Source organism: Rhinoraja longicauda, chromosome 37 (genome assembly GCF_053455715.1).
Source record: "Rhinoraja longicauda isolate Sanriku21f chromosome 37, sRhiLon1.1, whole genome shotgun sequence".
NCBI lineage: Eukaryota > Metazoa > Chordata > Chondrichthyes > Rajiformes > Arhynchobatidae > Rhinoraja > Rhinoraja longicauda.
The window spans coordinates 19037811-19065307 of NC_135989.1; the positions used below are offsets into that span (position 1 = coordinate 19037811).

General features: G+C 50.6%; 1 protein-coding gene across 3 annotated transcripts; it reads right to left on the minus strand.

The window, feature by feature from the left end:
• Positions 1-2340: 2340 nt before the first annotated feature.
• On the minus strand, positions 2341-25674 carry LOC144610522 (noelin-3-like). 3 transcript variants are annotated; one of them, XR_013549432.1, is made up of 7 exons: positions 25601-25674; positions 21176-21319; positions 18497-18652; positions 11432-11651; positions 8178-8284; positions 4589-5641; positions 2341-4458 (listed from the first exon to the last, which is right to left on the minus strand). XR_013549432.1 is itself a non-coding variant. In XM_078429297.1 (6 exons), the coding sequence occupies exons 1-6, from the start codon at positions 25667-25669 to the stop codon at positions 4946-4948; spliced, it is 1392 nt and encodes a 463-aa protein (XP_078285423.1). In that variant the 5' UTR covers positions 25670-25674; the 3' UTR covers positions 2341-4945. The 3 variants fall into 3 exon arrangements, 2 of the variants coding, with proteins under 2 accessions (XP_078285423.1, XP_078285424.1); XM_078429297.1 differs by having other exon boundaries at positions 2341-5641; XM_078429298.1 differs by lacking the exon at positions 25601-25674 and adding an exon at positions 24887-25354 and having other exon boundaries at positions 2341-5641.
• Positions 25675-27497: the final 1823 nt, after the last annotated feature.

The following is a 27497-nucleotide window of genomic DNA, read 5'->3' on the forward strand; positions in this document are numbered from 1 at the left end:
CGGTGAGTAAGGTGGGCCTAAAATTGTCGCGCTATCGTGTATTGGCTGTAGTTCAGGAACAAACAAACGAGAGTTTTAGTATATAGATATGGGCCAAACACAGGTAGGTGGACTAGTGTAGATGGGACATGTTGGTCGTTGTGGGCAAGTTGGGCCAAAGGGCTTGTTTCCATGCTGTAAGACACTAACTCCACACAGATCAAATGGAAAGTGGGGCAGAGTATCGGCGGATGGAATTTACCCATCAAGTGTGAGGTGATGCATTTTGTGAACTCAAATAGGCGTAGGACATACACAGTAAATGGTAGGGCACTGAGGAATATTGATGAACAGAGACGGGGGGGGGGGGGGGGGGGGGGGGGGGAGGGGGGGAAGGTGGGGGGTCGTCCATAATTCCCGCAGGGTGACAACACAGGCAGATAGGGTGTAGAAGTATGGGAGTGTGTGCATTCAGTGTGTCTGTGTGTGTCTGGTCTTTCTGTGTGTGTGCGCGTCTGTGTGAGAGTAAATGTGTGTGTGTCTGTCTTGTCTTTCTGTGTGTGTGTGTGCATCTGTGTGTGTGTCTGTCTTGTCTCTGTGTGTGTGAGTCTGTGTGTGCATGTCTGCGAATGAGTCTGTGTCTGAATGAGTCTGTGTCTGAATGAGTCTGTGTGTGTCTATGTGTGAGTGAGTTTCTGTGTGTCTGAGCGTCTGTGCATGTTTGTGTGTGTGTGCGCGTCTGTGTGCATGTTTGTGTGTGTGTGTGCGCGTCTGCATGTTTGTGTGTGTGTCTGAGCGTCTGTGTGCATGTTTGTGTGTGTGTGTGAGTGAGACTGCATGTCTGTGAGAGTGTGTGTGCGAGTGTCTGTGTATGTCTTGCGAATCTGAGCCTGTGTGTGTCTGAGAGAGTGTGTAAGTGGCTGTGTGAGTCTGCGTATGTGCATATCTGTGTGAGTGAGTCTTTGAGAGAGTGTGTGCACATGCCTGTCTGTGTGAGAGAGTGTGTGTGTGTGCATGTCTGTATGTCTATGTGAGTGTATCTGTGTGTATGCGTGCCTGTCTGAGAGTCTGTGTGCGTGTCTGTGTGCATATCTGTCTGTGAGAGTGAGTGTGCGTGTGTGTGAGAGGGTCTGTGTGTGTGCGTATGTCTGTGTGTGTGCGCGTGCCTGTGTGAGAGAGTGTGTGTGCGTGTCTGAGTGTGCATGTCTGTGCATGTCTGTGTGAATCTGTGTGTGTGTCTGTGAGAGAGTCTGAGAGTGTGCGTGTCTGAGGGTGCGTGTGTGAGAGTGCATGTCTGTGTCTGTGAGTCTGCGTGTGTGTCTGAGAGTGTGTGTGTGTGTGTCTGTGTGAGAGTGTGTGTGTGAGTGTGTGTCTGAGTCTGTGTGCATGTCTGTCTGTGAGAGTGTGTGTCTGAGTCTGTGCGTGCGTATGTCTATGTGAGTATATCTGTGTGTGCGCGTGTCTGTGTGTGTGAGTGCGTGTCTGTGTATGTCTATGAGTGTATCTGTGTGTGTGTGCATGCCTGTCTGTGTGAGTCTGAGAGAGTGCGTGTCTGTGCGTTTCTGTGTGTGTGTCTGAGTGAGTCTGTGAGTGTGTGCGTGTCTGTGTGAGTGTGTGTATGCGTGTCTGTGTGTGTCTGAGTGTATCTGTGTGTCTGTGAGAGAGTGCGTGTCTGAGTCTGCATGTCTGAGTCTGTGTGAGAGTCTGCGTGTCTGTGTCTGTGTGCGTGTCTGAGTCTGTGTGAGTCTGCGTGTCTGTGTGCGTGTCTGTGTCTGTGTGCATGTGCGAGTCTGTGCGTGTGTTTTTATGTGGCTCTGGAGCTCTCATTCCCCGCCTGTAACCATGGAGAGCTGTTTGACTGGTCTGGGCACTGCCTTGTGGAGAAGGGTGTGCTCAGTATTCAATCGCACCTCGTCGCCAGGAGCTCTCTTGCATTCCTTTCTGTATTGATGATTTACAGTATTGAATCTGTCTGTCATTCTCCCCTCTCTCCCCTTCCTTCTCTTTCCCCACCTCATTCTCTCCCTTTCTCTCCCATTCTTTCCCCACACACTCCCTCCCCCATCTCTCTCCCATTCTCTCCTCTTCGCCTCTCTCCCTCACTTGCTTTCATTTCTCTCGTTTGCCTTCTTTGTGCACTCTCATTCTCTCTCTCGCTCCATCTCTGCACTCCTCTTGTTCTCCCTCCCTCTCCCCACGCAGTTTTCCCTCTCTAACCACCTCTGTTGCTCTTGTGATACTTCAGTGATTTGAATCCTTTCTGTTCCTTTAGAACCATCAGGGACTTTGAGCTCGGCCCTCAAGCCTGTAAGTGAACACGTGATAAATGCTGTTTTCATTAAGGACATTTATTAATCACATTGGGAACTGACATATTGTATTAAAAATTGAATTAGCTTTGACACAACATTGCAATGAAATGACAGTCAGTGTAATAGTTAGAATTATATTCTTCAAATGATCAACATGATTAAACTTTTTGCACTTTACACACAGACAGACATTGCTACAATCTGACCAGTAATGTTTGACCACATCAATCCAGTCTGAAAAAAGCAATAAGCAAGGAGGAAAGTTAGAAAAACATTTGTCAGACATTCGTTCTTGCTGCAATGATCTTATAAAAACATTGATTTAAATGAAGAAAAACACGTAGGTCGAGAAGTTGGATGCTTCGGTGTCACTTTTCCAGAGAAAACTGCTTAAAATCAATTTTGCTTGGATTAGACAGAGCTGAGGATTGAATTATTAAATATAGTCACGGAGTTTAGGACTGAGGGACTGTAGATATAGCAAGAGAGCTGAACCAAGGACTGTATTTGTATGATCAGCCATTAATGGTGGTGCATCTCGATGGGCTGAATGGCCTACTCTTGCTCCTATTTCTGCTCTGGTTGTGATCACACCTATTGTGAAATTGGACCAGGCACATCAGCTTGGCTGACTACCCAGGGACTGACTGCTTTTGAGTCCTCTCTTATTGGCATCTAGTTAATTTTTGATGTGCTTCCTGTAATCTTCAGGACAGAGTGATACAGGTCAGATGCAAGGCCAGAGGCCCACTGTGCCAATGACCACGATCGTCTCTGCCTCGTTGATTCAAGTCCTGGCTCAGGTCCTTGTAAAATGTCGATCAGCCCCTCTGGCAGCACGTTCCAGTTTCCAACCCTAATCCCGCCTCAGATCCGCTGGAAACCTCTTAGTCGGAATCAAGGGACATGGGAAGAAAGCAGGAACGGGGTATTGTTTTTGGATGATCTGCCATGATCATATTGAAGAGTGGTGCTGGGTTGAAGGGCCGAATGGCTTACTCCTGTACATATTTTCTGTTTCCAGTCCTTACCATAAGAACATGCCATTTAAATTTAAATACCTCTGCCATGGTGAAAAAGTTTTTCATTGTCTACTCTATCTCCCCCTCATCATTCTGTCCACCTTTATTACATTATTCCTTAGCCTCGTCTAGTCTGAGGGAAACAAACCCAGTCTCTACCATCTCTCCTCATCACTGAAACTCTCTACTGAAACTCTCCATCCCAGGCAACCTCCCGGTAAATCTCTGCACCCTCTCTAGTCCAGACACACCCTTCCTGTGGTGTGGTGACCATAACGGCACACAATAGTTCCGTTGTGGCCTGACCAATGCTTTACAAAGTTGTACCATAATCTTCATTGAACATCTGAACATCTACCATGTCTTGTGCTGAGGATCTTCTGCATTTCAATAAGGTTATCCTTCATCCTTCTAAACTTTGAGGAATATGCATACAACTTCTTTAACCATTTGTGTTGGTACAATGCTCAAATCCTAAGGTGAATCTGTGGACTGCCTGTACTAAACCATTGGAGTGCTGTTTTATCACACAGCCAATTTAATTAAAGTGCACATTTAACAATATACATTGTGAATTTAAACTCCAGAATGGGGCAATCCAACTTCTAGATTAAGATTACTTTTAAAGATGAATGAACCAAACATTAGATGAAGTCCACTTCACAAAAGCATCTGCAGTAAGATTCAGATATTCCGCTGTGGTGTTGTTTTCAGCATCAGTGCCGATTCCCACTCTCCCTTTAACTCCACCATGGTTATCTCATGGCCTATCTCCACTCCCTTGAAGCAACAGGGGTCCTGTTTCTCACTCCCTCTTCAAACATACAGCGGCCCTGTTCATATTCTCCTTTCAATACTTGGTTCCAATGCTCCCTTTGTGCACAAGAGGGCCCTGTTTCTCATTCTCCTCTTAAACTCAACTGGGACCTGTTCCAATACACATCTTTAAACAGCACAGCCCTGAAGCTGTTCCCTTTATACCCAATTTTATACTTTACCACGCTAACTTTAAACACATCCAGGGCCCATTTCCCATACTTCCTTTAAACTCACTGGGACTCCATTTCCTGGGCTCCCTTTGGCCACACACAAATTGGAGGAACAGCACCACATGTTTCGAAGATAGACACAAAAAGCTGGAGTAACTCAGCGGGACAGGAGCATCTCTGGAGAGAAGGAATGGGTGACGTTTCAGGTCAAGACCCTTCCTCAGTCTCGACCTGAAACATCACCCATTCCTTCTCTCCACAGATGCTGCCTGACCCGCTGAGTTACTTCAGCATTTTGTGTCCATCTCCCTTTAACCTCACTGAGTTGATCAGAAAATACATTTTGCTGTGTAATTGCTAATGGAGTGAAGTAAAAATGTGTTGGTGCATTAGTTGTAACATTCAATAGTGTGAGGAATCTGCCTGTCAGGCACCTCCCAAGCGGGAGTGTGCTGGATTATCGGAGTTTTACTGCAATAGTGTTGACGATGGTGATGGACAGGATTTATCTCCAGAAGCACAGCTATACTTACACACAGTTTACACACGGACCTAGATCACAGCCTCGGCATTATTTTATGAAAAACTCACTCCAGGAAAAGGAAGGTTTGGAAATCTTGAACAGGTGGGAAGTTTGTTCCCATTACTGCTCTTTGGGAGATGCCATGTCTTCCTGGGTCTGTATGACGTGAAACAGAGTGACGTTGAACAGCACTTGGTGGCCATTGTTCCAGGCATACAGCGTGCGGTCTCTGGCGTTATAATCCAGCATGGAGATGTGGAAGTACTGGTTGTGGAAGGGGATGTCGATGTACTCGTAATTGGAGGTCTTGGTGGAGTAGGCGTAGTAGACCTTGGCACCAGTCAGGTGTGAGTTGGTGATGTAGAGAGTGCCGCAGATCATGAAGGCCTCCCCAGCACTCCTCTTGGGGTAGCCCGTGTTCCAGCTGTGCTGCACCTCCAGTGACTGGCTGTCCAGCTTGCTGATCACGATGTTCCCCGCATTTTGATTGGTGGCATAGATGGCCCAGACGCCCCCCTCATCGGCCATGAGGTCGATGTCTGAGAAGCCCCCCCATGTGTACGGGTACACGTTGTTGAAGCCGGCGTACTCCAGGCTACGTTGGGCCTGCACGGATCCCGACTGGAAGTTGTACCTGACCAGTGTGTTGCTCTGATACTTGTTGAAGTAGAGGGAGCCGTTGTAGACCAGGTGATTGGTGCCTGCCCAAGGGTACGGCAGGCGGAACAGCCGATAATCCTCCCCGCTCACAAAGTCTGCCATGGATTGGTATTCCCGCACCACCTTGCTGCTTGTGTAGCCATCCATGTACCACACCTAGGAGAAACCCCAGCACCCTCACAGTTACCAGCAACCCCAGTCACATGTTTCATTTCTTGCTTGGCCAGCCTACAACCCAGCGGTGTGAATATTGATTTATCTAACCAAGTAACCCTCGTGTCCCCTCTCTCTCTGTGCCTCCCCCACCCAAGCCATTGGACTCGCTCAAAGTGGTCTTGTTGAGTCTCATTGTTACTCATTTTCACCAAGCCCACAGCTAACAATGGCCTATTTCCTTTATCATAATTACTTTTTTGCATATCTTTCATTACTTTATTCTATATCTCTATATCACTGTCTATATCACTTGTTTCCCTTTCCCTTGACTCTCAGTCTGAAGAAGGGTCTCGACCTTAAACATCACCCATTCCTTTACTCCAGAGATGCTGTCTGACCCGCTGAGTTACTCCAGCTTTTTGTGTCTCTTCGGTTTAAAATCAGCATCTACAGTTCATATGGTCATATGTGATACGAGCAGAATTAGGCCATTCGGCAATACAAGTCTACCCCGCCATTCAATCATGGCTGATCTATCTCTCCCTCCTAACCCTATTCTCTTGCCTTCTCCCCATAACCCCTGATACCCGTACTAATCAAGAATTTATCTCTGCCTTAAAAATATCCACTGACTTGGCCTCCACAGCCTTCTGTTACAAAGAATTTTACATATTCACCACTGAAGAAATTCCTCCTCATCTCCTTCGTAAAGTAACTTCCTTTTATTCTGAGGCTGTGACCTCTTGTAGACTCTCCCACTGCTGGAAAGTCTTCCTTCCGACACATTCTCTCACATGCTTCAACTGTGCCCAACAAAACGAAGCAAAACTCCACTAACACGGCACACACAGGGCCCTGTGCACTTTCCAGACCATCGGACCGACTCCTGTTTATGCACCAACACACTTAAATCACTTCTTTTTTAAGATGTTGCACGGTAGTACAGTAAACTTTCCAATGAAGTCACTCCATTAAAGGGAGAGCAGGAAAAAAGGCCCCGTCGAATCTAAAGGGGGAGTGGGGAAAGGGCCCAGGTGATTCAGGAGGAATACAGCATTCAGCAGTCTAGTTTATGGTCATGTGTACCGAGGTACAGTGAAAAGCTTATGTTGTGTGCTAACCAGTCAGCAGAAAGACAATACATGACTACAATCGAGCCGTTCACCCTGTACAGATATAATGTAAGGAAATAACGTTTAGTGCAAGGTAAAGCCAGTAAAGTCCGATCAATGATAGTCATCAATGAGGTAGATAGTAGTTCAGGACTGCTCTCTAGTTGCGCTGGCCAGATACCAACACATCTGGATTCCTGAAGAATCTAACAGATGATTGGAGGTTTGTGCTACACTGTAAGTCGCTGGGCACAAGCACTGATCCCTTTGTACACCACCTGTCCCACTTCCTGAAAAGCACATTTATTCCAAAGTGGAGACATGGAATAACACTGGAGGTAAGGAATAAACTAGGAGGACGATCAGGGTCCATGGCATATCCTTGGCAGAATAGGGAGAATCCATACTATTTTGTAAATTTATCAGAAGGAAGAGGGTAGACCTGAGGAAGCGGAGGAGAACCTTGTTTGGAGGCTGGCGGTGTGGACACGTCTCTATATTTACCAGAAAGATGGTTGTAGAAGGTCATGAGTTCAGGGTGGGGTTCACATGCTCTAGAGCAGGTCAGTGTTAAGAAGGTTCTAGAATCATCATAGTGGATATTCCGCAGGGTTGCTGAGGTCTACCCCAAGGTGTGATGGGAAACAAAGGAGATGACTGGGGACCTGGTCTTCGTTAGCCACAGGTAAGGTACGGCAAGACTGGAGGAGACCTAATGTTCTCCCTTTGTGTAAGAAGAGCAGCAAGTAATTGGAGGTTGGTAAACCAGTGAGGCAACATAGAGGAGACAAACTCACGGCCTGCCATCCATGTACAGCGGAAAGGCAGGCGTTGATCAGGGACAATCAGCACATCTTGCAGGGGAAAGTCCTGTCTCATTAGATTGGGGAGACATTGGAATGTTTCCATATTGAATGATTCCTGATGGTCAGCACAGAGTCCGTGGGCTGAACTCTGCCATGAGAGCACCTGGTCAGTGGAACTCCTCCCTCACTGTCCACCTGCCTGAGTACCCCCCCCCACCCCCATCAACCCCCCACGCATCACCACCCCCCACCCATCACCACCCCACCCACCCATCGATAAACTCACCCATCACCACCCCCCCACCCATCACCACTGCCCCCCCCATTCATCAACCCCCACCCCACCCACCCATCGATAAACTCACCCATCACCACCCCCACCCATCACTCCACCCATCACAATCCCCCCCACCCATCACCAAACCCCCACCCATCACCACCCCCCCACACATCACCACCCCCCCACACATCACCACCCCCCACCCATCACAATCCCACCCACCCATCACCACTCCCCCACACATCACCACCCCCCACCCATCACTACCCCACCCAACCATCACCACCCACCTACCTCCTCCTCCCTCTGCTCCGTCCCCAGCCCCACCACGCACCAACCTTGTCCTCCGTCTGTGCTGCGAGAGGGTCAGTCATCCATGCCCCAAACCTGGTCCCAGACACCTTCACCGTGATCGGGAGACTGATCTTCATCAGTTTGCCACACGCTGCCAAATTAATTTACAATGATCATAATGCTGCAGGTGATCTCTCACTCCACACACCGTGCAAGAAGCCCACTGGTTTCTCAGTGGATACCTTCGCTCTGTAACCATGTGACTGAAGGAATGAATGAATTAAAACTTTATTGGCACATGACAAACCAGAGTGAAACTCTTTGTTTTGCATATCCAGGATATGCAAGGTACCCAAGTGGATTTCACAAGGACTCAAGAAAGTTAATGGGACGTTCCAACAGGGGAGGTGATATACTTCTGGAAATGCATGAAGGTAGATTAATGTCCAGGGGCTGATCCAAGCACCCTGAGGGAAGCCAGATTAGAATTATAGGAGGAGGAGAAGGGTCTCGACCCGAAACGTCATCCATTCCTCCTCTCCAGAGATGCTGCCTGACCCGCTGAGTTACTCCAGCGTTTTGTGTCTACCTTCAGCATGGTTCGGCGTGGAGGTTTCTCTGGAGGGTTAGATTACATGAGATACAGACAGGCGACACAAGGAACTCATATCCAGCCGGGGTAGCTTCCAACCCAACAGTCTGAACATTGAATTTTCCAATTACACCCAACTTTCCCTCTCTCTTTCCTGTGCCTCCCTAACCATAATATGCACCGATTCTTCCCACCATTACGCTCTGCCCCTCCACCTATATCCCTCACTCTGACTTTACATTTCATTCCTCTCCATAATCTGACAGCCTTTTGTCTCCCTTTCATCTCTAGCCTTTGTCACTTACTCCACCCATCTGCCAATCAGACCCCTGCCATCCGTATCCACATATCGCTTGTTCCACCGCCACCTCTTTTCCAGATTTATCACCCTGCTACAATCAGCCTGAAGAAAGGTCACGACCCAAAACATTGCATACCCATTCCCTCCACAGATGGTGCCTAACCCATTGAGTTAGCAAGGAGGTCCTACTGCTGTTGTACAGGGCCCTGGTGAGACCACACCTGGAGTATTGTGTGCAGTTTTGGTCTCCTAATTTGAGGAAGGACATTCTTGCTATTGAGGGAGTGCAGCGTAGGTTCACGAGGTTAATTCCCGGGATGACGGGACTGACATGTGATGAAAGAATGGGTGGACTGGGCTAATATTCACTGGAATTTAGAAGGATGAGAGGGGATCTTTTAGACACATATTAAAATTCCTAAGAGACTGAACAGGCTAAATGCAGGAAAAATGTTCCCGATGTTGGGGGAATCCAGAACCAGGGGTCACAGTTTACGAATAAGGGGTAGGCCATTTAGAACAGAGATGAGGAAAAACGTTTTCATCCAGAGAGTTGTGAATCTGTGGAATTCTCTGGGCAGTCGAGGCTGATTCACGGGATGTTTTCAAGAGAGAGTTAGATATAGCTCTTAGGGCTAACGGAATCAAGGGATTTGGGGAGAAAGCAGGATCGGGGGTACTGATTTTGGATGATCATCCATGATCATATTGAATGGCGGTGCTGGTCGAAGGGCCGAATGGCCTACTGCACCTATTTTCTATGTTCTATGTTACTTGCATTTGGTGGTTGGAGCTAACTTGATACAAACGGTGGGAAGCAGCGGGTGCTGGTGGAAGGGCCGAATGGCCTACTGCACCTATGTTCTATGTTACTCTTGCATTTGGTGGTTGGAGCTAACTTGATACAAATGGTGGGAAGCAGCGGGTGCTGGTGGAAGGGCCGAATGGCCTACTGCACCTATGTTCTATGTTCTATGTTACTCTTGCATTTGGTGGTTGGAGCTAACTTGATACAAACGGTGGGAAGCAGCGGGTGCTGGTGGAAGGCTGGTTTTCAGGTTGAGGGCCCGTGACTAGTGGTGTCCTATCAACAAGTACAGTGGGATCTTGATCAACTTGGTAATTGGGTCAAAGAACGGGGTTTCATTCAGATATCTGCGAGGTGCTGCATTTTGGGACGTCAAGGAAGTGTGGCATTTTGACAGAGAATGGCAGGGGTCTGGGATTGCTCCTAAAATGCAGACAATCTGAATAGCTTCCTTTTATTCCAGGAATTTGCTTGGTAAATCTAAATCTCCTTTGGACTTCCTCCAATGCCACTATATCCTTACTTAAATAATCATGATCATAATCATACTTTATTAGTCAAGTATGTTTTGCAACATACGAGGAATTTCGGGACCAATACTGTGGCCAGTGTTCTGGATGTGGCATGATCAGTGCTCCCTGCAGTGCTCCCTAACAAAGCTCCAAGTGTCTCAACTCCAACCCGCCTGCGATAAAGACCAAGATGCCATCTGGCTTCTTAACCACTTGTTGTGACTCACTTCCCCCAAGGTTTCATGTTCTCTCTGTGACTGTGTGGGTTCACCCTGGGTGCTCCACTTTCCTCCCACATCTCAGAGCTGTGCAGGTTGGTGGTCACTGTAAATGACCCCTTCTGTGCATGGAACGATAGAGTGTAGAGGCAGTTTAGTAGCGTGATAGAGTCTAGAGGCAGTTTAGTTTATTGTCCCATGTACCGAGGTAGACAATAGACAATAGGTGCAGGAGTAGGCCATTCAGCCCTTCGAGCCAGCACCGCCATTCAATGCGATCATGGCTGATCACTACAGTGAGAAACTTTTGTTGCGCCGCTATCCAGTCAGCGGAAAGACAACACATGATTACAATCGAGTCATTTACAGGGGAGTTGATGGAAATGCGGGAATAATAAAATGGGATTTGTGTAGGGTTAGTGTACCTGATGGTCGACGTGGACTCAGAGGGTCAAAGGGCCTGTTTCTGTGGTGACGCGGTGATTAGTGTTAATGGGTGGATGAGGGTTGGCATGATGGGCTGAAGGGCCTGTGTCTGTGCCGACAGACTCATTGATTGGGTGGGCGATAGGGTTGGCCTGGACTTGATGGGCTGAAGGACCTGTGTCTGCCGACAGACTCAGTGATTGGCGTGAATGGGTCGGCGATGGGGTTGGCATGATGGGTTGAAGGGCCTGTGTGTACCGACAGACTCAGTGATTGGTGTAAATGGGTGGGCGATGGGGTTGGCCTGGACTTGATGGGTTGAAGGGCTTGTGTCCATGGCGGCTGAATGGTGACTGGGATTATGAAATGGTCACTTTCACGTGAGAGGTTTTCCACATGCCCTCCCTCATGAGCAGAGTTTCAGCAGGAGAGGTAACTCACAGAGTTTCTTCATGCAGTCGTGGAGCCGGGTCTCCAGGTTCAACACTCTCTGGTGCAGCTCCTCATAATCGAAGGTACCGAGTTCCTCCTGGATGCCAGTCAGCACAGCCGAGAGGTTCCTCACCTCCTCCTTGAACTGCAAGATGAGTTTGCTGTCGGTCTTGTACTGCTCCAGCACTGGGATCAGCGGCAGGAGCTCACGCATCTTCTCCTTCAGCTCCTGCAAATCAACACAAGCAACTTACAATAAACAACAGGTGCAGGAGGAGGCCATTCGGCCCTTCCAGCCAGCACCATCATTCAATGTGATCATGGCTGATCATTCTCAATCAGTACCCCGTTCCTGCCTTCTCCCCATACCCCCTGACTCCGCTATCCTTAAGAGCTCTATCCAGCTCTCTCTTGAATGCATTCAGAGAATTGACCTCCACTGCCTTCTGAGGCAGAGAATTCCACAGATTTACAACTCTCTGACTGAAAAAGTTTTTCCTCATCTCCGTTCTAAATGACCCTTATTCTTAAACTGTGGCCCCTGGTTCTGGACTCCCCCAACATTGGGAACATGTTTCCTGCCTCTAACGTGTCCAACCCCTTAATAATCTTATATGTTTCGATAAGATCCCCTCTCATCCTTCTAAATTCCAGTGTATACAAGCCTAGTAGCTCCAGTCTTTCAACATACGACAGTCCCGCCATTCTGGGAATTAACTTAGTAAACCTACACTGCACGTCCTCAATAGCAAGAATATCCTTCCTCAAATTTGGAGACCAAAACTGCACACAGTACTCCCGGTGCGGTCTCACTAGGGCCCTCCCTGTACAACTGCAGAAGGACCTCTTTGCTCCTATACTCAACTCCTCTTGTTATGTACGCCAACATTTAATTGGCTTTCTTCACTGCCTGCTGTACCTGCATGCTTCCTTTCAGTGACTTACACACAAAAAGCTGGAGTATCTCAGCGGGTCACTGCACACCTTCGTTCAGTCTGCCTGGACCTACCTGATCGCTCAATTGCCAAACTCCCCCTCCTATTCCCACACTGTCCTGGGCCTCCTCCATTGTCAGAGGCCAAACGCAAATTGGAGGAACAGCATCTCATATTTCGCTTGGCAGCTTACACCCCAGCGGTATGATTGTTGATTTCTCTAACTTCAAGCAACCCCTGCATCCCCTCTCTCTCCATCCCTTCCCCACCCAAGTCTTCCCAGCTTCAAAGTCGTCTTGTTGAGTCTCATTGCCTGTAACTCGTTTTCACCTAGCCCACAGCTAACAATGGCCTGTTTCCTTTACCATCATTATTTTTTTTGCATATCTTTCATTCATTTGTTCTTTATCTCTTTCTCACCATCTATATATCTCGTTTCCCTTTCCCCTGACACTCAGTCTGAAGAAGGGTCCCTTTAGCCACAAGGGCCACATCTAACTCCCTCTTAAATATAGCCAATGAACTGGCCTCAACTACCTTCTGTGGCAGAGAATTCCACAGATTCACCACTCTCTGTGTGAAGAAATGTTTTCTCATCTCGGTCCTAAATGACTTCCCCCTTATCCTTAAGCTGTGACCCCTGGTTCTGGACTTCCCCAACATCGGGAACAATCTTCCCGCATCTAGCCTCTCCAACCCCTTAAGAATTTTATATGTTTCTATAAGATCCCCCCTCAGTCTTCTAAATTCCAGCGAGTATAAGCCCAGTCTATCCAGTCTTTCTTCATATGAAAGTCCTGCCATCCCAGGGATCAATCTAGTGAACCTTCTCTGTACTCCCTCTAAAGCTAGAATGTCTTTCCTCAGATTAGGAGACCAAAACTGTACACAATACTCCAGGTGCGGTCTCACCAAGGCCCTGTACAACTGCAGCAGAACCTCCCTGCTCCTAAACTCAAATCCTCTTGCTATGAATGCCAACATACCATTCGCTTTCTTCACTGCCTGCTGCACCTGCACGCTTGCTTTCAATGACTGGTGCACCATGACACCCAGGTCACGTTGCATCTCCCCTTTTCCTAATTGGCCACCATTCAGGTAATACTCTGCTTTCCTGTTCTTGCCGCCAAAGTGGATAACCTCACATTTATCCACATTATATTGCATCTGCCATGCATTTGCCCACTCGCCTAATCTATCCAAGTCACTCTGCAGCCTCCTAGCATCCTCCTCACAGCTAACACTGCCCCCCAGCTTCGTGTCATCCGCAAACTTAGAGATGTTACATTCAATTCCCTCGTCCAAATCATTAATATATATTGTAAATAACTGGGGTCCCAGCACTGAGCCTTGCGGTACCCCACTAGTCACTGCCTGCCATTCCGAAAAGGACCCGTTTATTCCTACTCTTTGCTTCCTGTCCGCCAACCAATTCTCTATCCACCTCCACACTGAACCCCCAATACCGTGTGCTTTATGTTTGTACACCAATCTCCTATGTGGGACCTTGTCGAAGGCCTTCTGAAAGTCCAGATATAACACATCGACTGGTTCTCTCTTATTCACTCTACTAGTTACATCCTCGAAAAATTCTATAAGATTCGTCAGATATGATTTGCCTTTCATAAATCCATGCTGACTTTGTCCGATGATTTCACCACTTTCCAAATGTGCTGCTATCTTTGGTTTAACCCAGCATCTGCAGTTCCTTCCTACATATCACAATCGGCTTCTTGAATTTATGTAGAACAGGGAACAGTACAGTGTAGGAAAGAACTGAGTTACTGCAGCACTTTGTGTCTACCAGGGAACAGTACAGCATAGAAACGGTCGTTCGGCTCAACCATGTCTGTGCTGAACATTAGGCCAATGTTGTTGTGTTCTTTAAAAAGATACTGTGAGTCCGACTGTGTTTTTACGTGAGTGTTTATTCAACCGCACATCTGCTCCCGCCCAGGCTCCTCCCTCCCTGTCCCCCTCTGATGACCCCTCTACCAAAAGACCTGTGTAGTCTTAAAGGCACATTGCAATAACACCACATCTCCCCTTTCTAGAATCAATCGGTAGACTGCGGTTGATTCACCAGACCTTAGAGGATTATTCTGCCTCTTTAGCTGGAAGGTCTGTTCCTATCTGAACTAAATTAATTCAACATAAGTACATGTAAACACATTGTCTTAGTGAAACTCTCTTTTTTTTCCCACTTATAGTTCAACCTATCTGGTCTCACCACTCTTCTCCCAAACCTGGTTCTGGGAGTGGATGGCAGTTCTGGAATGTTCTCCTTTGGTGGCTCTGCTGAGCTCTGCTCTGGAATGTTCTCTTTTGGTGGTTCTGCTGAGCTCTGCTCTGGAATGCAACCCGGGAGTTGCTCTTTCATACCACCCCCACTCTGGTCCGGCAAGGGTTTCATGGGAATTAGATGGCGACGGTTTCGCCTGACCATCCCGTGAGGTCCCTCCACGATGTAAGAGCGGGGGGCGGTGTGGCTGCCGATCACAGCTCCAGCTTCGCCTTGATCCGTGACCCACACTTCTTGTCCGGGAAAGAGCCTGTCGAGACTCCATGCACGATGCCGCAGGTTGTACCGTTGTGCATCTCTGATTCTCTTCTCCTTTTCCTTCCACGCAACCACTTCATTGTCGGGAAGAGCAGGATTCAGCAGGGCTGGAAGTGTTGGTACCGTAGTGCGAAGCCTTCTCCCCATAAGGAGTTGGGCTGGGCTGTACCCGTTTTGCAGTGGGGTCGCTCTATATGCAAGTAAAGCGAGGTAGGGATCCGCCGCTTTCTTCAGGAGACCCTTCACTGTCTTGACTGCACGTTCGGCCTCCCCGTTACTCTGAGGATATCTCGGGCTGCTTGTGACATGGCGGGAACCATACGACTTTGCAAACGCAGCAAAGGCGGTTCCGGTAAACTGAGGACCATTGTCTGTGACCAATGTCTCCGGAATGCCGTGACGTGCAAACATTGATTTGAGGTGGTGGATTACATCTGTCGACTTGGTGGGGCTGAGTGGAGCGATTTCCACGTATCTCGATGCATAATCCACTACCAGCAGGTAGTTCTTGCTTCCCAGCATGAACAAGTCAGCTCCCAGCTTTTGCCATGGTCGGCCTGGGTATTGTGATGGCATCAGCGGCTCTGTATGGTTCTGTCTCTCTTTGCTGCATGTCCGGCAGTTGAGGACCAATTCGTTCAGCTGTTGACTTAGTCCAGGCCACCACACTGACCGTCGTACACGCTCTCTACACTTCACCACTCCCTGGTGACCTTCATGTAGTCTGGTCAGTCCGGAATAGAAGGACACGGTCCATGTACAGGCAGAGGATTGGTTACATTTGTGGTGTTATTGCGGTAGTCTGGTCAGCACGTCGTTCCTCATAGTTGAGGGTATGACTAATCTGTCCCCTTTGAGTAACAGTCCGTCATTTACCGTCCGGCGGGGGCTTCAATATCGGGAGCCCCGACCGCCCCGACGTGGCAACTCCAACAGCCTGACCGCGGGAGAAGACGGCAGGGAAGAGAAAAAGACATTTTGGCCTTCCATCACAGTGAGGAGGTGACTGGAGGAGACTCACTGTGATGGATGTTTCTTTTTGTTTGGTGTTAGTTGTGATTGTATGTGTTATTGCATTTTTATTGATTATTCTCATTGGTCTTCATATCATATCATCATATCATATCATATCATATATATACTGCGGGTAATGTTTCATTTCACTACACATTTATGTGTCTGTGACAAATAAACCACTATTGACTATTCTCTGCCTGTTCATGTGTTTGTCTAAATGGCTCTTGGATGTTGCTGAAATACCTGCCTCCACCACCACTCCTCGCACCGAGCTGCAGGTGCACACACGCACGCTGTGTAATAACATTTGTCTTGTCAATCTCCTTTGTCTTCCCCATCTCACCTTATACTCTAGTATTTAATATTTCCACCCCAGGAGAAAACAATCCAAGTTTGCCCAACCTCTCCTTATGGCTAAGCCAAACCAGGCAATCTCCTGGTAAACCTCTCTGCAACCTCCAAGTGTGTTGCAACCACAACTGTGCAGAGTGCTGCAACAGCTGAACTGCTGCAACTTTCACATTCAGTGCCCCGACCGCTAAGGCGAACATGCCATAGGTCATCTACATCATCCTATCCACATATGCCACATCCAGGGAGCTGTGATTTACACCCCAAAAAAACGCCAATCTTCCTAAGGTCCTATCATTTACTGCATACTTTCCCCTATCATTTGACCTCCCTCAATAAAACAGTGCAAAAGGGTTAATTGGCCTCTAGTGTGTAGGATTGGGTGAGAAAATGGGATAACAGAACGATTGTGAATGGGTGATCGATGGTAAGCGTGGACTCGATGGGCCAAAGGACCTGTTTCCATGTTGTATCTCTGAACAAAATTAGTCATACTTGTACAGAATGAAAACAGGCCCTTCAACCCAACTTGTCCATTCTAACCAAATTGTATATCTGAACTAATTCTGTTTGCCTGTGCTTGACCCATATCTCTCGAAACCTTTCCCATCCACAATCTCTTCAAATGTATTTTAAATGGTGTAATGGTACGTGGCTCTATATCTTCTGTGGCAGCTTGTTCCACACACTCACCACCCTCCATGTGACACCTGTTATTCAGATGTGCTTTAGATATATACTCCCTCATCCTTGGAGAAGGACTGCGACCATTCACTTATCTCAGCCTCGCATAATTGTACAACCATCCAGCAGGTCATTCCTCAGTCTCCATCACTCCATGAAACAAAGTCCCAAGCAAGCCTGCTTCTCCTTGACTGTTACTCAGGCCCTCCATTCCTGCTAACAACCCACAAATCGTGTCTGCACCTTTTCAAGTAAAATGACATCCTGCCGAGAGCTGGGTTACTAAAACAACACACAATACTTCGGGTCTCACCAACATCTTGTTCAGTTGTCAGATGATGTCCTGACCGATGAAAGCAAGAATGCCAAATGCTGTTTTCATCACCTTGTCTATCTGTGTTTGCCCTTTCAGAGAATTATATACTTATACTCCCAGGTGTCTCTGTTCTACAACATTCTCCAGGACCCGTCATTTACGGTGTAAATCCTGCCCTGGTTTAACTAATGAAAGGGCAACAAAGCGCTAATGGCATGTTGGCCTTCATTGCGAGAGGATTTGAGTTTAGGAGTAAGGAGGTCCTACTACAGTTGTACAGGGCCCTGGTGAGACCGCACCTGGAGTATTGTGAGGAATCTTGGTCTCCTAATTTGAGGAAGGACATTACTGCTATTGAGGGAGTGCAGCGTAAGTTCACCAGGTTAATTCCCAGGGTGGCGGGACTGACATATGATGAAAGACTGGGTGGACTGGGCTTGTATTCACTGGAATTTAGAAGGATGAGAGGGGATCTTATAGAAACATTAAATTCTTAAAGGATTGGACAGGCTAGATGCAGAAAAAATGTTCCCGATGTTGGGGGAGTCCAGAACCAGGGGTCACAGTTTAAGAATAAGAGGTAGGCCATTTAGGACTGAGATGAGGAAAAACCTTTTCATCCAGAGAGTTGTGAATCTGTGGAATTCCCTGCGAAGAAGGCAGTGGAGGCCAACTCACTGGATGTGTTCAAGAGAGAGTTAGATTTTGCTCTTAGCGCTAAAGGAATCAAGGGATATGGGGTGCAAGCAGGAACGGGGTACTGATTTAGATGATCAGCCATGATCATATTGAATGGCGGTGCTGGCTCGAAGGGCCGAATGGCCTACTGCACCTATTTTTCTATGTTTCTAACACCTCACACTTATCTGCCAATTTAGCCCATTTCCCCTTTTGAGTCAGATCCCGTTGTAACCTCTGGTAACCTTCACTGTCCATGGCACCACCAATGTTGGTGTCATCCACAAACCTGCTAACCCTGTTGAGAGAGATATGGGCCAAACACGGTCAGGTGAGACTAGTGTAGCTGGGACTTGTTGGCTGGTGTGGGCAAGTTGGGCCGAATGCCTGTTTCCACACTATGCCTCTATGACCCAGCACTAATCCTTGCAGAACACTGTTGGTCACAAACCCCTAGTCAGAATAACACGTTTCCCCCCAACACTCTTCTCCCCACCACTTCCTTGCCACAACCAGTTGCTGTTCCATCGTACCTGGAAATGCCTCGACATCAGTGTCTTTCGATCGTCCTCGATTTGATGGAATTGGCCCTTCATTCCTTTCATTTGACTTTCCATTTTCAAGACATACTGGAAGTCCCTCTGGGTCCTTAGATTCAGAACTTCAATAGATTGAGACATGTTCTGCACCTATCATCAAGCAGAAGTCAGTTTGGAAATCAAAAACCTGCAGATGCTGGAAACTCAACAAACTAACAGAAAATGCAGGAACACTCAGCGGGTTGGGAAGCACCCGTGGAGAAAGAAATTAGTTTATATTTCGGCTTGAATACCTTTCATTAGACTCTTTCAGAACTTCACACCCAGTTCTGCCAAAAGATTCCAAACGTGAAATGTGAACTTTGTCCCTGTTTTTATTCCAGAGATGCTGACTGACCTGCTGAGTGTTTCCATCACCATGGGTTTTATGTAGATTTTTTCTCGGCTAGGGGAATCAGGAACTAGAGGGCATAGGTTTAAGGTGAGAGGAAAAAGAATTCTCAGTAATCTGAGGGGCAGTTTTTTCACACAGAGTTTAGTTTAGTTTAGAGATACATTGCGGAAACAGGCCCTTCGGCCCACCGCATCCACGCCGACCAGCGATCCCTGCACATTAACACTATCCTACACACACCAGGGTCAATTTACAATTTTTACCGAAGCCAGTTAACCTACAAACCTGCACGTCTTTGGAGTGTGGGAGGAAACTGGAGCACCCGGAGAAAACTCACGAGGACACAAGGAGAACGTACAAACTCCGCATAGACAGCGCCCGTACTCAGGATTGAACCAGGGTCTCTGCTCTACCACTGCACCACCGTGCCGCTCCGGATAGTAGGTATTTGAAATGAGCTGCCAGAGAAAGTAGTTGAGGCAGGTACTTTAGCACAGTTGGACAGGTACATGGATGGGAACGGTAGCGCAGTAGCGGCACGGTAGCGCAGCGGTAGAGTTGCTGCTTTACAGCGAATGCAGCGCCGGAGACTCAGGTTCGATCCTGACTACGGGTGCTGCACTGTAAGGAGTTTGTACGTTCTCCCCGTGACCTGCGTGGGTTTTCTCCGAGATCTTCGGTTTCCTCCCACACTCCAAAGACGTACAGGTATGTAGGTTAATTGGCTGGGTAAATGTAAAAAATTGTCCCTAATGGGTGTAGGATAGTGTAAATGTGTGGGGATCGCTGGGCGGCACGGACTTGGTGGGCCGAAAGGGCCTGTTTCCGGCTGTATATATATGATATATGATATGATGATGAAAGGTTCAGTGGGATGTGGGCAACGTGCAGGGAAATGGGACGAGCTGCTCAGACAGGCACTTACTTGGTTACTGTACACTGGTTGGGATGAAGGGGCTGTTTTTGTGTTGTACAGGTAGTTTCTGCACAGAAACAGGCCTTCAGTCCTATCTAACTAACTATCCAGCACAGAAACAGGTCTCTTGACCCAACCTGTCCATGCTGACCAACATATCTTGCTAAACCAGCCCCTTTTACACTAATCCCATTTTATTTTCCCCACCTTCCCATCCAAGATTCTAACACTCACACATATACTTGAGACATATTACAGCAGCCAATTAGCTGGGATCAGTTCTTGGTCCAGTCTTGTTTGCCATCTTTATTAATGAGTCTAGCCAGTTATATGGCTGGGTCAACATGGACAGGTTCATCTGAAGGGCCTGTTTCTATGCTGCTTAATGTTACGATTACGTGAGAGTGATAGAGAGAACGTGTGAACACATCACACAGACAGCACTGTAGGTCTGGATCCAAACCTGAATCTCTGCAACGATGAGGCAGTGACTCTACCAAATACACCATTTGCTGCCCCAAAGTCGAGTGTTTGTTTGTTGGATTAGGAACTAATCTTATTACTTGCTGCCATGAACTGTTGTGACAATCTCTGGCCACCACAAACAGCATTTTATCGGGATGCATCACAAGACCACAAGAAAATGCAGCAAGTTGTGGATGCAGCCCAGACCACCACACAAACCAACTTCCCTTCTATTGACTCCATCTACATCTCACGCTGCCTCAGCAAGGCCAGCAGCCCAGACCATCAAACAAACCAACCTCCTTTCCACCCACTCCATCTACACCTCACGCTGCCTCGGCAAGGCCAGCAGCCCAGACCACCACACAAACCAACTTCCCTTCCATCGACTCCATCTACATCTCACGCTGCCTCAGCAAGGCCAGCAGCCCAGACCACCACACAAACCAACTTCCCTTCCATCGACTCCATCTACATCTCACGCTGCCTCAGCAAGGACAGCAGCATAATCAAGGACCAGTCTCACCCCGGTCACTCCCTCTTCTCCCCTCTCCCATCAGGTAAAAGGTAGAGAAGTGTGAAAATGCACACCTCCAGATTCAGGGACAGTTTCTACCCAGCTGTTATCAGGCAAGCACCACAACCAGAGAGCAGTGCTGAACTACTATCTACACCTTTGATGACCCTTGGACTATCCTTGATCGGACTTTACTGGCTTTACCTTGCACTAAACGTTATTCACCTATCATGTATCTGTACACTGTAAATGGATCGATTGTAATCATGCATTGTCTTTCCGCTGATTGGACAGCGCGCAACACAAGCTTCTCACTGTACCTCGGTACACGTAACAATAAACCAAACTGAAACTGTCACAGGACGCCACCGAGGAACCTACCTTCTCCAGGAGTTGCTGGAGCTGCTTGGTCCACGCATCCCTGGAGCACAGGTTCTGCTCTGGAGCCACCACAGTGCAGATGCATCGTCCATCAGGGTCCTGCGCTGAGCTGTAGACTTGCCAACCATCCCTCAGCCTGACAGACTGCAGAGACAAGGGGCAGCATTGGCAGCAGCAACAGTTACACTTGTACAGGACATTGATGTGGCCACATAGGGAGTATTGTGATCAATTTGGATTATCCTGTTGTAGGAAAGATGGTGATAAGCTAGAAAGGGGGCAGAGATGATTTACAAGGATCTTGTCAGGATACTGGGGCCTGAGCTATCGGGAGAGGTTAGGCTGACGAGGATTTTATTCCTTAGAGCGCAGGGGGATTAGGTGTGATCTTATTGAGGTGCATAAGATCATGAGGGAATTAAATTGGGTAAATGCAGAGGAGACAGTTGAGGCAGGGACTCTCACAACATCCAAAAACATTTGGGCAGGTACATGGATAGGTTTAGAAGGATATGGGCCAAATGCAGGCAGGTAGGACTAGTGTATGTGGGGTGAGTGTGGGCAAGGCGGGCTGAAGGGCCTGTTTCCATGCTGTGTGGCGTTATTTCTCCTATTCTGCTTTGTAAATATGTTTAGAGCAAGTACGGTTCGAGTGCCCTCTCCCCCTCCAGCACCCAAACTGCCCTTTCCTCCCCGATCCAGCTACCCTCTGCCCCGTCGTCACATGGGCTGGGAGACCACAGGCTGAATCCTGGGACAGGTCTCCACAACTTTGTGAAACGGTCAAAAACTCCAGTGAGCCGACTTCAATCCTCATCTCCAGTGCTGTCTGTGTGGAGTTTGCACGTTCTCCCTGTGACCGTGTGGGTTTCCTCCGGGTGCTCCGGTTGCCTCCAACATTCCAAAGACGTGCCGAGTGGGTGGGTTAATTGCCCCACTGTGTGGGTGAGGGGTGGGTCTGGGGGAAGCTGATGCAGGAGGAATAAAATGGGATGTGAAAGATTCCTCTAAATGGCTACTTGATGGTTAGCACAGACCTGGGGGGCTGAAGGGCCTGTCCCTGTGCTGTGTGACGCTGTATATATTGTTAGTGTGATGCTGATGCTTGGAGTGTGGGGATTATTGGGGCATCAGATGTAAATCTAGAGGCATTCCCACATCCCCATCAGCATTGGCCATGGGAATGCACAGCTGCAATCATCGCCACTCACATTTAAACCTATCATCTCTCCCCTTTGCTTCCAGCTTTGGAATGAAAATTTGAGGCACATAGGCTCAACATTGCTGAGCTTGAGCTGCCCCCTCCCCATCTCTCTCCCCCTCCCCTTCTCTCTCCCCCTCCCCATCTCTCTCCCCCTCCCCATCTCTCTCCCCCTCCCCTTCTCTCTCCCCCTCCCCTTCTCTCTACCCCTCCCCTTCTCTCTACCCCTCTTTCCCCCTCCCCCTCTTTCCCCCTCACCCTCTTTCCCCCTCCACTTCCCTATCTCCCCTTCTCTCTCCCCCTCCCCTCTCTCTCCCCCTCTCTCTCCCCTCCCCTCTCTCTCCCTCCCCTCTCTCTCCTCCCTCCCCTTCTCTCACCCCTCCCCACCTCTCTCTCCTCCCTCTCTCTCCCCTTCCCCTCTCTCCCCTTTCCCCCCTCTCCCCTTTCCCCCCTCTTCCCCTTCGCCCTCTCCCCCTCCCTCTCCCTCTCCCCCCCTCTCCACCTCCACCTCCCTCCCCTCCCCCTCCCTCCCCTCCCCCTCTTTCCCCTCCCCTCTCTCCCCACCTATCCCGCCCCCTCTGTCCCTTCCCCCTCTCCCCCCTCTCTTTCCCCCTCCCCCTCTCTCCACCTCCCCTCCCCTCCCCCTATTTCCCCGTCCCTCCCCCTCTTTCCCCTCCCCCTCTCTCTCCCCCTCCTTCTTCCCCCCCTCCCTCTTCCCCTTCCCCTCTTCCCCCTCCCCTTCCCCCCCCTCTCCCGCCCCCTCTTCCCCTTCCCCCTCCTCTCTCCCGCCCCCTCTCCACCTCTCTCCCCCTCTTTCCCCTCCCTCCCCTCCACCTCTCTCCCCTCCCCCCTTCCTCTCTCCCCCTCCCCCTTCCTCTCTCCCCCTCTCTCCCCCCTTCCTCTCTCCCCCTCCCCCTCTCTCCCCCTCCCCCTCTTTCCCCCTCCCCCTCTTTCCCCCTCCCCCTCTCTCCCCTGCCCCTCTTTCCCCCTTCCCCCTCTCTCTCCCCTGCCCCTCTCTCCTCTCTCCCCCTCCCTCCCCTCCTCCTCGCCCCCCCATCCCCCTCCTCCTCGCCCCCCTATCTCCCTCCCTTCCTCTCTACCCTCTCCCCCTCGCCCTCTCTCTCCCCTCCCCCTCTCTCCCCCTCCCCCTCTCTCCACCTCCCTCCCCTCCCCCTCCCCCTCCCCTCCCCCTATTTCCCCCTCTTTCCCCTCCCCCTCTCTTCCCCCCCTCTCCCCTTTCCCCCCCTCTCCCGCCCCCTCTTCCCCTTCCCCTCTCCCCCCTCCTCTCTCCCGCCCCCTCTCCACCTCTCTTTCCCCTCCTTCCCCTCCACCTCTCCCCCTTCCTCTCTCCCCTTCCTCTCTCCCCTCCCCCCTTCCTCTCTCCCCCTTCCTCTCTCCCCCTCCCCCTCCCTCTCTCCCCTCCCCCTCTCTCCCCCTCTCTCCCCCCCTTCCCCTCTCTCCCCTCCCCCTCTTTCCCCCTCCCCCCTCTCTCTCCCCTGCCCCTCTCCCCTGCCCCTCTCTCCCCCTCCCTCCCTCTCCCTCCCATCTCCCCCTCTCCTCCCCTCACCTCCCCCTCCCCTCTCCTCCCCTCCTCCTCGCCCCCCCATCCCCCTCCTCCTCGCCCCCCTCTCTCCCTCCCTTCCCCTCTACCCCCTCCCCCTCCCCCTCTCTCCCCCTCCCCCTCTCTCCCCTTTCTCCCCCTCTTCCCTCTTCCCCTCGCCCCCCTCCCTCTCCCCATCCCCCTCTCTCCCCCTCCCTCATCCCCATCCCCCTCTCTCCCCCTCCCTCATCCCCCTCCCTCATCCTCCCTCATCCCCTCTCTCCCCCTCCCTCATCCCCCTCTCTTCCTCCCTCATCCCCCCTCTCTCCCTCCCTCACCCCCCCATCCCCCTCACTCCCTCCCTCACCCCCCCATCCCCCTCACTCCCCCTCCCTCTCTCCCCCCTCTCCTCCCTCTCTCCCCCTCCCTCCCCCTCACCCCCCCTCCCTCCCCCTCACCCCCCTCCCTCCCCCTCACCCCCCCTCACCCCCCCTCACCTCCCTCCCTCCCTCCCTCCCTCCCTCCATCCCTCCCCCTCACCCCCCCTACCCCACCCCCCCTACCCCACCCTCCCTCACTCCCCCCCCTCCCTCCCCCTCCCTCCCCCTCCCTCCCCCTCCCTCACCCCCCTCCCTCCCCCTCCCCCTCCCTCACCCCCCTCCCTCCCCCTCCCCCTCCCTCACCCCCCCCTCCCTCCCTCCCTCACCCCCCCTCCCTCCCCCTCCCTCACCCCCTCCCTCACCCTCCCTCCCCCTCCCTCACCCCCTCCCTCCCCCTCCCTCACCCCCTCCCTCACCCTCCCTCCCCCTCCCTCACCCCCTCCCTCCCCCTCCCTCCCCCTCCCTCCCCCTCCCTCACCCCCTCCCTCCCCCTCCCTCCCTCACCCCCCTCCCTCCCTCCCTCACCCTCCCTCCCTCACCCCCTTCCCTCACCCCCCCTTCCCTCCCCCCCTTCCCTCACCCCCCCTCACCGGATCACCCCCGTGTCGAGAAGCAATTTGTTGAGGTGGTTTCTCAGAGGCTGGGATGTGCGGAGAGAGAGAGAGAGAGAGACGCACACACAACCAACAGACAGATAACTGGACGGAGCGTCAGAGCACGGACAGGGAGACAGACAGAGGGACACAGATGTACATTCACACAGAGAGAGAGGCAGTCACACACACAGTGACACACACACACACAGTCACACACACACACAGTCACACACACACACACACACACACAGTCTCACACACACAGTGACACACACACACACACACAGTGACACTCACACACAGTGACACTCACACAGTCACACACACACACACAGTGACACTCACACACAGTGACACTCACACAGTCACACACACACACACAGTGACACTCACACAGTCACACACACACACACAGTGACACTCACACAGTCACACACACACACACACAGTGACACACAGTCTCTCACACAGTCACTCATCGGGCTGGCGATAGAATGCGCACCCAGCGACGGAGAAACCGGGTCCCCTCCCTCACCCCCCCCCTACCGCTCCAGCCGTACCCCAACAACCCCCTACCGCTCCAGCCGTACCCCAACAACCCCTCCCCGTGCGGACTCCCCATATCCAACAGCCACACCCCACCCACCCATATCTAACACCTCCCTCTCCCCTCCAACCCCTCTTCCCCCCCCCCCCCCCCCCACTCACCCGGGCGCTGTGCACCGCCAGCAACAACAAGAGGATCCCGGAGCCGCGGCGCCCCCACACCGCCCACATCCCGGTCCACAGTCCGACTCCCCCCCCCCCCCCCGCTGGTCAACTCCGGCCGCTCCGCCCACCCTGCCCAGCCCAGCCCAGCCTCCACACTGCGTTACACAGTGTCCCTCCCTCCCTCCCTCCCTCCCACAGCGGGCAGCGCCCCCCCCCCCCCCCCCCACCTCCTCCTCCTCCCCCCCCCCCACCTCCTCCTCCCACCCCCCCCCCCTCCTCCTCCCCCCCCCCCACCTCCTCCTCCCCCCCCCCCCACCTCCTCCTCCCCCCCCCCCCCCACCTCCTCCCCCCCCCCCCCACCTCCTCCTCCCCCCCCCCCCCCACCTCCTCCTCCCCCCCCCCCCCACCTCCTCCTCCCCCCCCCCCTCCTCCTCCCCACACACAGCCCAAGGGTCAGCCTGGGAAACCTCTTCCGCGCTGCCTTCAATGCCAGGACATCCTTCCTCAAATTAGGGACCAAAAGGGGTCATAAGTTCATGGTCATCAGTGATAGGAGCAGATTTAGGCCATTCGGCCCATCAAGTCTACTCCGCCATTCAATCACGGCTGATCTATCTCTCCCTCCTAACCCCATTCTCCTGCCTTCTCCCCATAACCCCTAACACCCGCACTGATCAATAACCTATCTCTGCCTTGACATCCATTGAAGGCTTCCACAGCCTTCTGTGGCAATGAATTCCACAGATTCACCACCAATACCCTGTATAACTGGAACAAAACGCTCCCCATTTCTAAACTCCAAGCCTCTCACAATAAAGGTCCAGATACTGTTTGCCTTACAGTCTTCTCGCTGAACCTACCTGTCATTCTGTGTTGGAACACTTAGATCCCTCTGCACTGTACTCATCTATATTCCTATTACAGCATGGAAAGTCGGCCCAACTGGTCCATGCCGGCCGATATGGCGAGTCCCATTTCCCATATACCTATAAACAATTCCCATCCATTTATATGACACAAGATGAAAGGGGTATCTAGATGAACAGCACATCTTGCACTTTTGGTTACTTCTTCAAAAAACTGAATCATAAATATTTTTTAAAAGCTTGATGAGGGCAAAGATGTAGATGTTGTCTATGAGGCCTTGAGCAAGGCATTTGATAAGTTTCCACATGGTAGGCTGCTCTGGAAGGTTAGATCCCCTGGGATCCAGGGAGAGATAGCTGGCTGGAGAGAGAATTGGCTTCTTGGAAGGAAGGAGAGGGTGATGGTGGAAGGTTGTTTTTGGGACAGGAGGCCTGTGATCAGTGGGTGTGCCTCAGGGTTCAGTGCTGGACCCATTGCTGTTTGTGGTTTATATCAGCGATTTTGATGAGAATGTAGAGGCACGATTAGTCAGTTTGCAGATGACACTAAAGTGGGTGATATCGTAGATAACGAAGATGGTTATCAAGAATTACTGCTGAGGAGTGATTTATGGAATTGAATGCAAGGTGTGTAGGAAGGACCTACAGACGCTGGCTTCATCAGACTGGGAGTCAGGTGAAAAGGAAATGAGAGATACAGACGGTGATGTAGTGATATAGACAGTGATGTGGAGTGATAGAGACAGATATTGAGATATAGACATTGTGAGATATAGATGGTGATATTGTGATAGACAGTGATATTGTGATAGACGGTGACATTATGATATCATATCATCATCATATCATATATATACAGCCGGAAACAGGCCTTTTCGGCCCTCCAAGTCCGTGCCGCCCAGCGATCCCCGCACATTAACACTATCCTACACCCACTAGGGACAATTTTTACATTTACCCAGCCAATTAACCTACATACCTGTACGTCTTTGGAGTATATAGACGGTGATATTGTGTGATACAGACGG